We start from the raw sequence: 16,968 nt of genomic DNA, 5'->3' as shown, positions 1-16,968 counted from the left end.
CCATAAGCAGTATTTGAGGTGTCTTTGGCTCGTAGGTAACAAATTTCAGCCTTCTATGTGCTGTGGAATTATCTTAATTTTGAATGGATCAGCGTGGTCAAAATCTATCCAGCCACACAGCACTTGTTCTTGGGAGTACCAATCTCAGCAACTCTGGGAAAGTCAGTATCTCCCAGTTCTGGTAAGTTTGCAGCAGTATTGTGAAATCCCTGAGCGAAATACCTTGATAGCCAGCACACTTCTCTGTCATTCGCTCAGTCTGGTTACGGAGGATCAAAAGTAGGAGCCCTAATAGCCCAGATTAGCCCAGTCTCATCAGACCTCAGAAACTTAAGCAGGGTGAGTACTTGGATGGGAAGCCACCAAGGGTGATGGGGGCTGCTATACAGAGGGAGGCAATGGCAAACTCCCTCTTGTTTTTTAAACCGTATGAGGCAGAAATTCATGGGGTCGCCATGAGCATGATAGTGTGGAGTATGGCTCTTACCACTCATGACAGCAGGGAAACTCAGCCCCGCATAACCAAGGCTGTGAGTTCTATTAAGGCAGAGATCACCAAAGTATGCAAAAATGTGACTTTGTAATTTAAAAAAAACAGGCTGAGCCTGCTCTAGGTGTCACAGAATGTTATGAATCAGTCTCTCTACACAAGATATCTTACAGGAGAACGTTCAAGTGAGGGGAGATGCAATGCTAGCCAGGAAGCATACTTTTAAAAGACAGAGTTTAAGGCTCTGTTAATTTCACCTCTCTACAGCCCGTGGCGCAGAGTGGTAAGCGGCAGTACTGCAGCCCAAGCTCTGCTTACAACCTGAGTTCGATCCTGGCGGAAGCCAGGTTCACATAGCCATCTCAAAGTTGACTCAGCCTTCCATCCTTCCGAGGTCGGTAAAATGAGTACCCAGTTTCCGGGGGGCAAAGTGTAGACGACTGGGGAAGGCAATGGCAAACCACCCCGTAAAAAGCCTGCCAAGAAAACGTCATGATGTGATGTTTCCCTCATGAGTCAGTCATGACTCGGTGCTTGCACACCTTTACCTTTTTACAGAGCTGGCAAAGATGCTCCTCAGAGGGTTTGTTAATTTCCTCCTCTTCTCATCCCCAAAGGCTCTGTCATGTGCAGAGGAAATTAACAAACCCTCCGAGACCACCCCTGTAGAAAGGTGAAATTGGCTCTGTTTTAAAACTACGCTTTCTGGCTAACATTGTGTCTCTCTATAACTGAGCATTCTCGTGTAAGATGTCTCATGCGGGGAGACTTAGTTAAAAATGGAAAACACAGAGACAGGCAAACTGGCCTACACTCTATGAGAATTCACGGTATGTTGGAGAGAGAGATTTGGGTTGTGTTTCCCAAGATCGTCCCAGTCGCCCTTCCCTAACAATTCCCCAGCAAGAACTTTCAGCAGAAAGCCAATAGAGCTATTAGGAAAATCCTTTACCCCACACCTCTCCAGTAAATATCCCATGGACCCTGAGCAAGGAAAGAAGGAAATGGAATACAAAAGGTCCAAAGGTGTTTATTTTTTTTTAAAAATGTACAGTTTTAGTTCCTATATTTATGAAAAAAACCCTATCATGGCCATAATGCTTAGATTCACGGCAAACTGTAAAAAGAAATTTTATATATTAAAAAACAATTTTACATTTTACAATTTTCTACACGCATGCACAAGGTTTATCAAACTCTGTCTTTTAAAAAAAATTAACAGAAATTCTTTTCCTAAATTCAGTGTGTGTGCGTTTGTGTGTATGCCTGCACACAAGTGTGTGTGCGCATGTGTGGTTTGTAAGGGGAGAGGGGAGGAGGGTTTTATTTTTTCTTTCTATGTATTATCTTGCAAAATCACTCTCATGAAAAGCCATCTTTATTTTATTTGTGACAACATGGAACATCAGTGGTAAAGTCACACCCTGGAAAATCAGGATATGAGGTGCACAGATACATGGATTAAAATACGTAATCAAGCAGGAAAGCAGAGGAAGAGGTCATGGCTGAAAAGATAAAAATTGTGTCTCTGGGTTCTCCAGGAAAGAGACCAACGCCATGTTCATATGGGTATTTCATCTTAGCAGAGCCACTTACTGGTTTTCACCATGTAATGGCCCAGTCCTCACTGGGAGACCGCTACAACCAGTAGACCAAAGTCACACAACAAACACATTATTGCCACACAAATCATTATTGGATCAACTGAAGCTGCTTCTAAAGTAAGAGAGCAAGATTCAAATCCAGTAGCACCTTAAAGACCAACAAGATTTCCAGGGTATAAGCTTTTGAGTGTTGAAGCTCTGATGAAGGGAGTTTTGACTCTCGAAAGCTCATACTCTGGACTCTCAGAGCCAAGCTACAAGTGACGCCTGACACAGGTTGGACACTTGTCAGCTTACCTCAAGTTCTGATGGGAAATGTAGGCATCCTGGTTATACAGCTTGGCTCTCCATTACAGCTGCCAGACCAGGACGCCTACATTTCCCGCCAAAACTTGAGGGAAGCTGACAAGCGTCCAACCTGCGTCAGGCGTCACTTGTAGCTTGGCTCTAAGGTGCTACTTCTTGCTCTTCTACTGCACTGCAACATGGGTACCCACCTGAAATTATCTTCTATGCAATAAAATCACTTCAACGCATTAAACACACTTCTGTTGATCGACAGACTTGCAGAGAGAGAATGAGCTCTGGCCTAATCATTTCAGTCAACTACCTCCACGAGCAACCAGGGGCGGGAGGGGGGTGGTGGCTGGTAATGCGAGGATACTGCCATGACTTCAGACAACCACCTCTCCACCCGGTAAATATTTAAAGGGCTGCGATGTGGTTTTCTGTCAACTATTTCCACCTTGGCTGAGGTATTTGTGCCCACGAGTATTAATTCCAGTGCCACGTTAAAGGAGATAGGCGTATCTTAGCTGCATCAAGCCTACCAGTCACAGCTGAGACAAGAAGAAGGGGGGAGTCAGACCACCGCCATAATTTTACAGTGGGATGGCAGCCAAACACACGCACACACACACACACACACACACACAAAATGGAAGAATGGCCAAAGGACAGGAACTAGATAGCGAGAGAACAGGGGTGACTGCAGGAGGAAAGAGAGAAGTGTATCACCAGGGTAATCTCCCACTGACATAAGATGAACATTACCGATAGATGCCTATGGGTAATTTTAAATATTACACAGAAACCCAGGTATGTCAATCTGTATCTTCTTCAAGGAGAAATACAGCCAGTCCTGGACCGCTGGCAAATTGTGCTGCACAAGTTTCACATCTTCACATTTCACATTACAATGTACGCTTAAACATACCGGCTCTCTTAGGCCTCCTCCTGGGTGCTCCCTGCAGCAAACTGGACTTTACAGCATGGGGCAGGGGGTGGGGACGAGGAGAATGCTCTCCATACAAAACATACAACCTCACAGATCTGACTAGGAAATATACCTCTTTTTGCTGATCCAGCCAAAGTGTGGCAAATTAAGGCCTGTGGATTTCACTCGGACAAGGGTCTGCTGGTTGCCATTTGGTCCACAACAAAATCCAAAGCTCCATGAAATACTTTTTATGAAGACCAACCAAAATGACACAAAACATGGTGCAAACTTCTGTGTTCTCCAATACTCATTAGGCTGGTTGTTTTTTGTTTTTGTTTTTTCGAAAAGGGGTAGAGAGAGAGATGTCTTAGATTATGATCTTAAGGGACACCCTCTCCTACTTGAATTCTGTGTAGAATTCCAGGTAGGGCTTGAATGGATGGGTGCTGGATCAAGCTGGTATCCTAAGTAGGGTTAATCCCTTCCTAAGTTCATTGACTTCAATGGGCTTAGAAGGGTGTAACTCTGCTTAGGGTAGAGATTAGGATGTCCCTTAGGATAGCTATGGAGGGTCTTCTCGGACAGAGAAAGGTCTTTCCCAGCACTGCTATCTAAATTCCTTGGAAATGAAGATGTTCAAGACCAAACACAGGAGCTTCCAAAAGCCAGCTTCAAACACAAATCAGGGGCTGTAGAGCAGAAGTATAAATTTTCCCACATTGAAAATGAAAATGACCCCCTTCCCACAGACACACCATGTCCTGAGAACCATATAGTCAGTCCATGCTGGCCGTCTGGCCATGCTTCAGTGGCAGAGCACCTCTTTGCAAGGGGAAGGTCACTCACAGGTTTAATGTTTTTATCCCTCCCTTCTGCTAAAAAAAAAAAAGCACTGGTGATGACTCACCAAGGGCGGTGGGGTGGGTGGGAATGCACTAATACAAAATCCCAGTCACCTCCCATTAAAGGTCCTTGTGGAGCAGAGACTGGGGCTTGTGCCTGTAAAGTCGATGGGACCAAAGGAATGACCTGCTATAAAAAAAGCTTCAGATATAATCTTGGACTACTTCCAACTGCTAAGTCACTGCAGACCCCGTTTCCCCGTCAGAATATTTTTCCTGAAAGCTGTATTATATTGGGTCAGATCACTGCTCCATCTAACGCACTCTGCCAACTCTTGATTGGTGGTGCCTCTTTCCAGGTCAGGAAAGGTCTTTCCCTCTACTTAATTCTTTAATTAGAGACGCTGAGGGTTGAACCTGGGGATTTTTCTTGGCAAACAAACCATGAGTTCGACCACAGAGTCCCTTTCAATCAAGTTGCCGGAGAGACGGAATGCAGCATATCATACAAATGCGACACCTGGTGATGAATTAGTAGCACAAGGCAACGTTCTCCCACAAGGAAGGGGCAAAGCAGAACACTGTATATTACAGACGCCTATGCAGGAAAAATTCTCCCTCTGAAGAGGTTGGAAACATTTAGAAGTCCGGGAGTTTTTAAACTATGCCTCTTGAGTATCACTGACCTCAGAAATAACTGGGTGTAAGGTGAAAAATACATTATTTCTTCTCTCATTCCTGTATAGGTTCTGCCCTTGAGAGGACATAACTACACCGATTTATCTAGCACAGGGTTAAACTACCCTGGCTGGCAAAAGATCTCAGGCAGATTTTCTAAAGGGTACCCAAACAGCTTAACGACAGGTGCCAGGGACTGAACGCAGGACCTTCTACGTGCAAGGCAGACGCTCTGCTCCTGAGCCACAGCCCTTCTCACGGAAACCAATAGGATTTAAAAGCGCTTCACATTAGCTGGATCATGCCCCAAGTATTAAAATAACTGTTATTTAAAAAATCACAGTGATTAAATACAAGGTATCTCACGCCACGTCCTCACCTTCAGCCTTTAAGCAAAACAACCCACCCACAGACAATTCCCAACACCAAAAAGCACCAACTTAGCAATCACTTTTAGAGCAACCGAAACTCTGCCCTTCTTTATTTAAAAATATTTTTAAAAAATTAGATAACTGGAACTGCAGCAGACATACAAAGAGCCCCTTCAAAAGAAAAAAAAATCCTGAGGTATCTGTAACAAAAAGGGATTCCTTCCAGAAAAATAAGCGGATTTTTTTTAAAAAATCCACGTTGAAGACATGAATGTGAAGAACTGATTTACAGGTGTTGTGATGTCATCATTCCTTGTCAACAATGGCAGCCAATAAGCATCTTGGATGTGCTGGTGCTGGCCAATAAGCCTCTTGGAATTCTTGATGGCGGCCAATAAATATACTGGAATTCTCAAGAGATGCTGGTGGAATTTGTGGAGATCTGCGGCTCTGACCTGATGGCATGCAGAAGCCCAAAGTGGGAAATCCCCAGCCTACAGACCTCTTGCAACTTGTCTAGGGACTTTTCTAGCTGAAGGTAGCACTGCAGCATCACCCAACAGAAGGCATTCAGCTAGATTACTCTAGAAGGGCCCACTAACCCCAGATCTCCTCCAGGTGCACAGTAGTTAACACTATTTTAAGCATATAAAAACTTACAGAGGCAGAGTGAAGCCAACTGCCTGCCTGAGGGCCAAAATTATAATTGGCCAACTCTTACATTGGACACATTTTTGCTCTAACGTGGCTGGTATAAGAGGACATCATACTTGAAGGTGGTGAGATACTAGGGCCATAAAACCAAGATAAACAACCAACAGCCATGCAATTCACGCTGTTGCTAGTGGTTTACAACAGCTAAGGACACAATCCAAATGGATGTTCTTCCGTACACGCCTTGTTGAGATGAACAGAAACTGCTCAAGAGAGTCCAATAATTTCAAAAGATCGTGAGCAGGGGAATGTCCCATGGATCATGTTCCAAAAGAGCAGTGCCTCGATTCAGATCAGAGACAGGAAATGGCTAAAGTGCCTGAAGTTCCAGTTAAAAAAACTTGAGTGCAGCTATGATTCTGCTATAGGCACTGAGCAGAACTGCTCTATTCCTTGGCATCTCTATGGAGAGAACCCTCTCTGGCTGTGATCTTTGGCCCTTCCAGACCCAGGGACCCACTGAGCTGCAATCATATGACAGGAAGTCATGTGACACCAAAAACATGGCAGGATGGTCAAGTATGTGACTGTGGGCTGCAGACCTAAAGAGCAGGGGACAGGAACCAAGCTGGGGTGCCATAGTGAGGAATAAGTGAACGGTTACACTCATGGAGGAATCCACCTCTCTATTTTGCCTTGCCATTCTGTTGCCTCTCTCAGTGTATTTGTGCAAAGAGAGGCACGCAGCCCTCGCTCTCTAGGTGTGGGCACTAGCAGCAGGTCCTTCCTAAAGGAAGCAAGAGAATGGCTGGGGTTTGGGACACAGCAGTGACCTCCCCGTCCCCCCATGGCTGAAAGAGCACTGCTCTATTGCACTGAAAGTTAAAGGAGTGGAACAGCAATTCAATTTTAGAAGAGAACTGTCAAGGAGGGCTGTGATACTGCGCTCTCCTCCAGGTCTCACACCGAGGGTCTTCCGACACACAACCACCTCTGAGTAAATGAGGCTCCAACCACAAGGAGAGGTGCACACAACTATGATTCCGGCGATCCTAACAGAAGTCAATTATTTACAACACACAGGATTTCTTTAAAAAAGCACAGCGATCAACATCATTTTTAGAAGGAAAAAAACCCCTCACCATTTTAAAACATTACCCCAAAAACCCCATCGTTTTTTTTTTTTGTTTCGTTTTGTACTGAAAAAAGTTGTGCTGGGAAAAAACAGCCGAGGAAAATGAAACGGAGGGGTGTTTCTGTACCAAAGTTGCAAACGACAAAAGAGGGGCCAGCTGGGTCCATCCTCCACGCTCCACGTAGGGATGGAAGATCAAAAATAGCAGCCACCGGGCAGAGGTTGCTTTCTTCTTCCGTGATGCTCTATAAAGTCTTGTGCAAGTCAGGTTGGAGCTTGGGGACCGAGAGATGCCAACACCGAAACTGGGCGATGTTTCAGAGGCTGGAGCCAAGAGGTTAGTTGGTTGCTATTTTTACTTTTTTAAAAAAACACATTCAAGGAAGTTCCTCAGACCCCACTGCGTTTGGAGATGCTGGTGAAGACAGTGAACGGAATTAGCCCTTAAATTTGGCACCACACTTTCGATTGTGTCTTTTTGCAAGGGGAGAGGGGAGATATATGCCATCCGTCACCCCTGTGCGCCTTCTGGGTTTTGCTACAAGCACAACTGGGATTGGAGAGAACGGAAACTGGGAGGGGCAGAAAGAGGTCGCCCCCCATCTCCTGACTACTCCCCCTCAATAGGTGTTGTGAAGAACTGGTGGAGGGGAGATCTGGAGGAAACGGAAATCGAGTGGTCGATGTCAGCGCATCAAACGATGCAGAGATGCAGACGTCAACTCCCACACCAGGAAGGCTTTCGGCCAACTGGATAGCCTCTTCCAAATCCCAGAGAGAACAAAAGAAAAAAGATGTGCACCTGCCTGCTCCCTTCACAGAAGGCCATCTCCAAGCCCTTCAAGCCCCTTGCCCCAGTTTCAGTTCACACCGAGGTCTCTGACTGAAGCCGCATCACAAACTTGTGCGATTTGGGGTCCACAAATTCTTCCGAGAGTTTGAAGAATGGAATCTTTTTGGTGCTCACAACCAGGCTGAAGTCGTGGCGCTTGAGGATAAAGACCACTCCGTCCTTCAGGCCGTTGGTCACTGGTTCCTCACTGACCAGAGTCCACTGCTTGGCAAGCCAGCGGTCTTTGTGGTACTGGATGGTAGGACCCGCGGTCAGGTAACGTTCAAGGAATGCCTATAGAAACAGAAGAGCAGAGGGACCTCAGTATGTGCCGTTATCTGGGTTGGACACCAGGGCTTTTTTTCAGGGGGAACGCAGGGGAACGGAGTTCTGGAACCGCTTGAAAACGGTCACATGGCTGGTGGCCCCGCCCCCTGATCTCCAGACAGAGGGCAGTTTAGATTGCCCTCCGTGCCGTGGAGCGGCGTGGAGGGCAATCTAAACTCCCCTCTGTCTAGAGATCAGGGGGCGGGGCCACCAGCCATGTGACCATTTTCTCTGAGGGCAACCCACTGAGTTCCACCACCTCTTTTCCCAGAAAAAAACCCCTGTTGGACACTATTTTATCCCACATCCTCCAAAGAGCGCAGGATACATGTTATTTCCCTCTCCTGTTTTATCTTCACAACAACCCTATGAGGTAGGATAGTCTGAACATGAATGACTGAAAAAAGGCACTGAATGAACTTTGTGGTAAGAGGGAGGTTTTCAACCAAGGTCTCCCAGACCCTTGTCCAACGCTGCAACCACTACACCACAAGGTTGCCAATGAATAGCTGCTCCCTTGTTCCAGCTGTTTTCTTGTTCTGGACCCCCACCTTCATTCAAAACTCTAGGGGCAAAGTGCACCACAGATTTCAAAAAGAAATACAAAAATATACACCAGCACAAAAATCAAGGTAAGACCCTAGAGCCGGAAGGGCCATTCAACCAACTGGTTAGCCTCTTCCAAATCCCAGAAAATGACAGATGTTGCCTCCTCAAGCTCTTCCCTCTCTCAGAAGACTTAAATCCAGACATCAAAAGCCAGTTTAAAAAGAAAAAACGGCTGCCTTTGGCCCAAAAGGCAGTGAAGGGAATCCTGTAGCCCACAACGGCAGCAGCATCCATGCTTGACTACTGTCACGTGCTTTATAAGGGGCTCTTGCTGAAGACTGTTCAGAAACTAAAGCTAGTCTAGAACATTACAGTCTAAAAGCTATCAAAAACATTAGCTGTAGGGAACATATTTCCCCAATAATAAAGGTCTTCAGTGACTCTCAGTTTGTTTCAGGACACGATCCTAAAGTGACGACCTGTAAAGCCCAACAGCAGCCTGAACAGCCCTGACTAGCCTGAGCTCATCAGAGCTTGGAAGCTAAGCAGGGTCTGCTCTGGTCAGTACTTGGATGGGAGACCACCAAAGAAGCCCAGGACAGTTATGGCAAACTATCTCTGTTCATCTTCCCTGGAATGCCCCGAGGATGGGGTCACCTTAAGTCTGTTACAAACTGACAGCATTTAATTATTATTAAAGCTCTACACCAAGGTATCTTTAGGGCCACTTGTTCTCAAATTAATTTGCCTGGCAGCTGAGATCTGCATCTGTAACCCCACAGTAATGTAGCCTGTCCAAGCTCCACCCCTTCTGTAGAGGATTTTAATGTCATACACAGAAGTCTCCTGACAAGGAGCCCTTCATGGTTAGCACTGGGTTCCAATAAGGGACTCCCTTACCTTGGGTGTCATGTCATGGGTAATGCAGAACTCCAAATGTTGCAGGATGCTCTCCATTGTGTGGTAGGGCTGCTGCTTGGTGGTACGCAAGTATTTCTGCATGGCCCGGGCCATGGAGGCAAAGATGGCCTGAGCTGCCTCTCGTGGGTCCATGATCTCTCGTGGGTTTTTCTGATCCTCCTCCTGGAGCCGTTTGATGTGCGTGAAGGCCTCTTCTACGGCTACCACTAGCCTGTTGTGACAAGAACAAGGTTTTGTGATAGTAAGCTATAAAGCAATTAATTATATCCCTGCCCTCCATAGCAAGAGGAGATGATGCAACAGAGAAAAGGAAAGCCACAGAATCTATATTGAACACCAATGCACTAAGCTGGTGCGAGAGCATGGAATGTTTGTAATCATTCAATCTTCTCAGGGAACAAAAACTGTCAGAATGTTTGCAGCCCAACTTCTCTGAGGGAAGGACAAACTGTCATTTCAGTTGCAGAGATGCGTTGTATGGCTGGGTTAGACTGAGCACATATACTGATTGGGAAAAAATAACAGAAATGGAAAGGGAAGAGTAGGAAGGAGGAAAAAGAGGAGATAGGGAATTGAGGCAATTTCCTAAATTGACTCAAGGCTGCTCATTCTTTTGCTTAGGGCATTTTGCAACCCGGGGCTGCCATAATGCACTTCACCATCCAATTTGTGCACACAGTCAAGGGGGACAATGGTTAGGCTTCCTGGTTGTTCACTGGTGGTGAGCAATCCAATTGCTGGCAATCCGTGGGAGGTGGCAAGTCCCCAAGGAGATTGCCTGCCACCAACAAGCAACTCAGGAAAGTGTTCATCAGGCGCGCTCCTGGCGGGGCACAACAACATCAAAATAGGCTAGAATTAGCCCTGCCCAGAGCATGGGAGCACACCTGTACCAGCATAATGACATCATCTTCCTAGAAATGATGTCATCACGCAAGCACAGGAAGTGCACGTGAAAAAGAACACATACAAGGCATGAAGTAAATGCCAAATGTTGCCCCGCCTCCCCCCGTCCTGCTGGGAGGGTATAGAAACCTGGCAACCCTAACAATGGTCTCAGTGACAACATAATAGCCTAAAAAGATTTTCCAGGCCTATAATACCAGCTGTATTGGGAGAAAATATATATTGGAACACTCATAAATTGGGAGTGAAGGAAGACAAAACAACAACTCCCCACACACAGAAAGCTAGCACATCAGGGAGGCCATTCTCCAAACCCTATCCATGGCATATTCTTCCTTTCCTTATTAATGCTTCTGATTTGATTACTTGTTTTAAAAAGCCTGATCCCCTTGCAGACTGGGCAGATCTCGTGGAATGAGGGTCCAAAGGAGTGGCCAAGGTCCGTACTTGGCCCCCCAAAGAGGCTCCCTGACCCAGGGAGGAATTCTGGCTTGGTAACTAGGCTGCTCCGTTCAAAACCTTTGTGGATAGGCTTTGGATGTAAGCAGTGGAGTGAGGGAGGAGCACAGGCAACCGGCTGTCTCAAACTGACTCTGCTCCATTAAAGCTTGGGTATTCTGATAATCAATTTCTCATAGCTACAACCAACCTATTTTTAAAAAATTATAAAAGGGGGGAGGTTAATTCTCCCCTCTCCCTTCTTAAGCAAAATTTTTAGTGCCAATGAAGGACACAGAGTGACATAAGTAGGTCCCTGCCCCAAGGGGGTTGCAATGTAAATTTCAGCAGTGCAGGGAGACAACAATGAGAACGAGGGCCGAGTCAACCTCTGCTTCTTCCCTCCAGCAAGGTGGCAAGCCCCCCCCCTTCCGCTTGCCACCCTGGACGGATGTACCTGGCACGTCGTTTCCGCACCCTGCGCTCATGCTCCGCCTCCTCGTAGTAATATTCATTGTGGCTGTTGTCCCGCCTCCGGGCAGCTGCGGCAATGACAGCCCGCGACTGGCTCGTTGAGTTGTTGGTTGTGTTTTCTGGAGGAGAGGAAAATGGGGTGCAGGGGTCAGAAGGTCAGGATCATCTTTTCTGATCATCTCCTGAGATTCTGCCACCGTTGAGGTACTGGAGCCTGAGCCACACAAAGCACCACCCGGAGCCGGATTCTGCACCCAGTTCCTTGTGAGATTTAGGCTCAAACTTGACACAACAGAGGCAAACCGGAACGGAAGGATCATGTCTAAAGTAGGAGATGGGGTGCGGACTGCAAGGAGGTAATCAGCAAGCATGGGGGAAGTTTCACTGCAACCCTTTTGCTCCAAAAATCCACCACCAACCACCACCAGGGAGTCAGCTAGGCAATCTTTGACCTACACCCTCCTTGAACATTTAAGACATTAATTAGTTGTACGCACACATACAAATATGATCCAGCTGGAGCTTAGCACTTTAAAGCCCCCTTTGTTCCAAGGGGAGATTTCTGAAATCTCCTGCACAGCAGATGAATTTTAAAAAGGGTTTCACTTTGCCTGGGTAATGCCCAAGGTTTTTCCACGGAAAGCCATAAAGTACAAATGAGACCAGCACAAATTCAGAAGTGTGCACATCTGCATGGTAGCCAGAGCAGTGCAGTGATTCGTGTTGGACTAGCATCTGGTTCAAAGCCCCACTCCGCCAGGGAAACTTGCCAGATGACCTTGAGCCAATCACATTTTCTCACCCTAGCCTACCTTACAGGATTGCTGTTGTGAGGATAAAAGGAAGACGAGAATGATGGTGTAAGCTGCTTAGGTCCCCGCAGGGGAGAAAAATGGGGTATAACAATGTAAAGAAATAAATAAGCACTCTCATCAGGGATGGAGAGGAGAGGAGAATGAGTTAAAAGAGCAGCACAGGGCAAGGACAGAATCCGAATTCAGTTTCCCAAAGAACTGGAAAATCCCAAGTTCCTAGATCTTATCAATACAAGCTAAGTCTGAAAATGTGTGCCATTCCTGGCAAAATCTAACTCATGGCTCCTCTTTGGTGCTTCTCTTGGCTCCGAATCCGGGTAGGTCGGTTTGTTTTTAGCACAGAGTACACACAGGCTTGCTTATAATTGCTAATTTGCGCAATTATTGTAATCACGCACAATCAGTGTGGGAGGGAGGGCGTGCCAGTAAAGACGGCAGAAAATAAGGGTGAAGACAGACCGTCAAAGAGAGCAGAGAAAACAGAGGCAGGGAGGAAGTCCCAGGGAGGAGTGGCAGCTCTGAGGCAGAGCACGTGCTTTGCATACAAAAAGACGTGGGTTAAAATAAGAGGCTCTGGCAGCAGGAGATAGCATTGAGGTCAGCGGACAATAAAACGGTTCCAGAGGAACTCCTGAGCTTTGAGAGGGGCTGGAGCTCAGCAAGCTTTGTCTTTCGAAGGTCCAGGGTTCAATCCCGACTATCTCCAATTAAAAACATCTCAGACAATGGAGGCTGGGAAAGACCTTGGAGTGGTGTTAACTCCGGCCAGAGTAAGCAATGGATGGACCAGCGGCTTGAGTCATACAGCACATGTGAAGCTGCCCCATACTGACTGAGATCCTTGGTCCATCAAAGTCAGCACTGTCTATTCAGACGGATAGCGACTCTCCAGCATCTCAGGCAGAGGTCTTTTACATCACTTCCTGCCTGATTCTTTTAACTGGAGATGCCAGTGCCCAAACCTGGGTCCTTATGCATGCCAGCAGAGGCTCTACACTGAGCCCTGGACTCTTCTGTGGAAAGGCAGCTTCGTACGTTCATTGGATGCATTCGCTCACTGACAAGAGCACCGGCTTTGTATGCAGAAGGTCTCAAGTCCAATCCCTGGCATTGCCAGTTTAATGGGTTTTAAGCAGCTGGGGCTTTTGCAACAGTGCACTAATAGTGTAAGGCAAACCCTTAGGCCGTGGCTCAGTGGCAGAGCTCTCACTTTTTATGCAGAAAGTCCCAGCTTCAATCCCCAGCATCTTCAGTTAAAAGGATATGAGAAATCAGGAAGGAAGGGAAATATCTTTTTCTGCTTCACATTTTAAAGAGAGAGACTCCACTTCCAGCAGGGGGAATATCTGGCTAGACAAACGAATGGCTCGACTCGATCTAAGGCAGTTTCAGGTAGTCAGGAGACCAGGGCTTTTTTTCAGCTGGAACGCGGTGGAACGGAGTTCCGGAACCTCTTGAAAATGGTCACATGGCCGGTGGCCCCACCCCCTGATCTCCAGACAGAGGGGAGTTTAGATTGCCCTCAGCGCCGCACGCGGAGGGCAATCTCAACTCCCCTCTGTCTGGAGATCAGGGGGCGGGGCCACCGGCCCATGTGACCATTTTCTCCGAGGGCGACCCACTGAGTTCCACCACCTCTTTTCCCAGAAAAAAAGCCCTGCAGGAGACATATGACAACTTACCTTCCCCAAGGGAGTACACCTTGAACCCAGACATTTTCTTGGACAGAACAGACTTTGGCAGGTTAAGGAGAGCAGGGTTGTAAACTGGGAAGTCGTGGTAGTAATTTTCAAGGATCCACACTGCAACTCGCTGGATGCTGCAGGGAGAGACAAAGGAAGACATGAGGCGTGGGGTAAGCAAAATCTTTGGCTTCATCTGACATGAGCAGATGATATTTCATCACCAAATGTTATCCGCCAAAGTTTCTGGCTCGCTGCAAGGAATGCCGAGACATATAGAAAACATGCCTAAATTTGACCAGCAGAGGGCAGCAGTGAGACTTACCAGTATTACCCATGCATGGAGGCCAATTCTCCCACATCCTTCTCTGTTCCCAAAGCCCTTTTTGATCCCCAGAAAGATCATTCCTGGGGGGGAGGGGGGCACATAATCTGTATGGTGGGACACCTGTGTGGGTGGGTGGGGTGAAGAGGAACAAGGGGTTGAGACTGGCTACATTCCTGTGCTTGTAGAAGAGAGAGCAATTTTACCCTTTCTCCTCCTTTACTACAGTTCCTCAACCTTTGCTCTAATTCCTCCATGTGGGTCCCACAACCTTGAGAGTGATCTTTTGGGGGGGTCATAAGAGGCTGCAAACAATAACAACATTCAATATATCTACCACCTTTCAGGACAACTTAACGTCCACTCAGAGTGGTTTACAAAGTGTGTTATTATCTTCACAACAGTCACCCTGTGAGGTGGGTGAGGCTGAGAGAGCTCTGAGAGAGCTGTGGCTGACCCAAGGTCACTCAGCTGGCTTCAAGCGGAGGAGTGGGGAATCACACCTGGCTTTCCAGATTAGAGTCCTGCCACTCTTAACCACTACACCAAACCGGTTCTCAAAACACAGAGGAAGATATGAAAGCAAGGAATTTCATACATGGAGTGGAAAGTACAAGCTGCCATTTTCTGTCTTATGTACAGACATTTCTGGTGTCTGAAGAAGGGAGCTCTGACTCTCAAAAGCCACCTCTCCAGATCTGCTCGAGGTGGCTTCCTCACAACACGAATTCCTCTTGCATACCATTCCTTACCTGAGATGGCCGACATTATAGAACCGGCTGGCCCCATCAGTAGAGCGCACCACCTTGAGGGTGAAGTGAGGCTGGAGTTGCCGCAGCTCAAGAAGAACCACAGCCAAGTAGTGGACGAAGAGCAGGGCGTCCACAAGGGAGACGGCGTACTGCACGATGCCCTGGTAGTTGGTGTCACGTGAGTCCAGGATGCGGACGCCATAGAAGAGCCAGTAAGAGACCACCAGGAGGAAAACCAGCACCATAAGCAAGGCCCGGAAGACAAAGATGCGAGGGAAGAAGGCCTTGGGGCGGCGGAAGAAGAGAGCCCAGCTGCCCAAGAGGAGGATGAGGAGCTTGAAGGCCACCGAGATGAAGAGCCCTTCACAAGGTGTCCCACAGGGCTCCAGTTTCTCTCCCCATAGTAACTGGGGCAGGAGCATGAAGGCCAAGGGGGTGAGGAAGGAGAGGAGGGCCAAGGCCCCGCCGAGCGAGACGCCCAGGTGGCGTGAGCAGTCCAAGTGGGCACTGTCCTCCATGTCCTTTGTGATACGTGTGATGTCATCGTGGGAGATGCTGTGCTCCGATGTGCCCGTCACCACTGTGGTGGTCTCCCCCCAGTTGTCATCCTGCCGGGGAAGGAAGACCCAAAAGGGAGGTTACTCTGGCCTGCATCCCGTCTCCATGAAGCCCCAGGCCTTTCCAGAATTCTTTATCACTCCAATGCGAGGGATGGTGTGACATTCATAGAATCATAGAGTTGGAAGGGGCCATACAGACCATCTAGTCCAACCCCTTGCCCAGTGCAGGATCACCATAATTCACCACTGATACAAGACGCAGCTTTATTTCTAGATACACAGTAATCTAACCATGTTGGTTTCTGGACTGTACCACTTCAGACAGCGGTTGAGGAATCACATAACTGAATGGTCCTCCAAGGGGCCTGAATAGTACATAGAAAACTAGATAGAAAACTAGACCATCAGGCAAACAGCTAGGCTAGGTCCCTTCTCCTGCTCTTCACACAGACAGAAAAATGGAGTAGGGGGGAAGTCAAGAATCCCTCCTCCCCCTACAGAGTAGTAGTCCCAACCAGAGTTGGGTCCCCAGTGTGCGGTTGGAAGGAGTTGTGAGAACTCACTGTACAAAACAGAGATATGTCTCCAAGGTGAACTCAGAACACCATCTCATCGAGTTTGGCCCTGAGATCTTTTAACTAGGGATTGCTGGGGACTGAACCCAAGACCTTCTGCATACAAGGCTCTGCCATTAAGCCACAGCTCCTCCTAATCACTAGCTAATTATGGTTATGTAACAAACATATGCATGCGCTTACAACAATATTTTAAGAACATGGTCATCTTTAACATTTCTATAGCATGCATATGTAAGGCAGGCTAGTATTATCCCCATATAAAGGAGTGGAGGAAGATGCTAAAGCTGAGAATGGAAGCGCCCGTCTATCTGTGTGGTTTACCTAAGGCTGTCCAATAGATTCACGGGTGCAGCAAGGCTTGGCACAGGAATGGCCTAGGCTCTCCATTCATCCGCCAGCTCACTATACAACCGTAATGGAGTCATATTGAAAAACCCGGCATTACTCCAAGCTGCTGTATTTTCAAAAGGATCATAAGCCTAATATATCCTGTTTTTCTTCTATGGTATGTATGTTCCCTTTGCCCATATAATATGGTGGAACTACCAGGCTCAATCCAAGTCCACAACCCCAGAAATGTCACCCACGCTTTGGGAGCTGTGCCCCGGAAGGCAGCTCAGGAAAAGGGAGGGAAAGACTATGCAGGCTGTGAGCCCTCGTAGCTTTTCCATGAAAGCATTGCTCTGGCCACTCACCCGTTCATCTCCACGGGTTGACTCGTTGTCCAGCAGAGGCTCCCCGGGGGCCTGAATAGTCACTGACTTGTCCCCTCGGCTCCCATCTCGGCTCTTGGACCGATGCCGCTCCCGCCTATCT

General features: G+C 47.4%; 1 protein-coding gene across 1 annotated transcript in view; it reads right to left on the bottom strand.

Annotated features, from left to right (window-relative positions):
* Nucleotides 1-2,425: 2,425 nt before the first annotated feature.
* Nucleotides 2,426-16,968, bottom strand: part of VANGL2 (VANGL planar cell polarity protein 2) — a 56,290-nt gene continuing 41,747 nt past the window's right edge. Inside the window, exons 4-9 of the mRNA XM_054992178.1 lie at nt 16,848-16,968; nt 15,015-15,622; nt 13,938-14,074; nt 11,424-11,559; nt 9,602-9,833; nt 2,426-8,119 (exon numbers count right to left, since the gene is read on the bottom strand). Coding sequence (XP_054848153.1) covers nt 7,859-8,119; nt 9,602-9,833; nt 11,424-11,559; nt 13,938-14,074; nt 15,015-15,622; nt 16,848-16,968 — 1,495 coding nt within the window. The 3' untranslated portion in view covers nt 2,426-7,858. The remainder of the gene's footprint in view (nt 8,120-9,601; nt 9,834-11,423; nt 11,560-13,937; nt 14,075-15,014; nt 15,623-16,847) is intronic.

The sequence above is a fragment of the Eublepharis macularius genome, chromosome 1 (assembly GCF_028583425.1).
Source record: "Eublepharis macularius isolate TG4126 chromosome 1, MPM_Emac_v1.0, whole genome shotgun sequence".
Lineage (NCBI taxonomy): Eukaryota > Metazoa > Chordata > Lepidosauria > Squamata > Eublepharidae > Eublepharis > Eublepharis macularius.
This window is presented reverse-complemented; position numbering and strand designations above follow the sequence as displayed.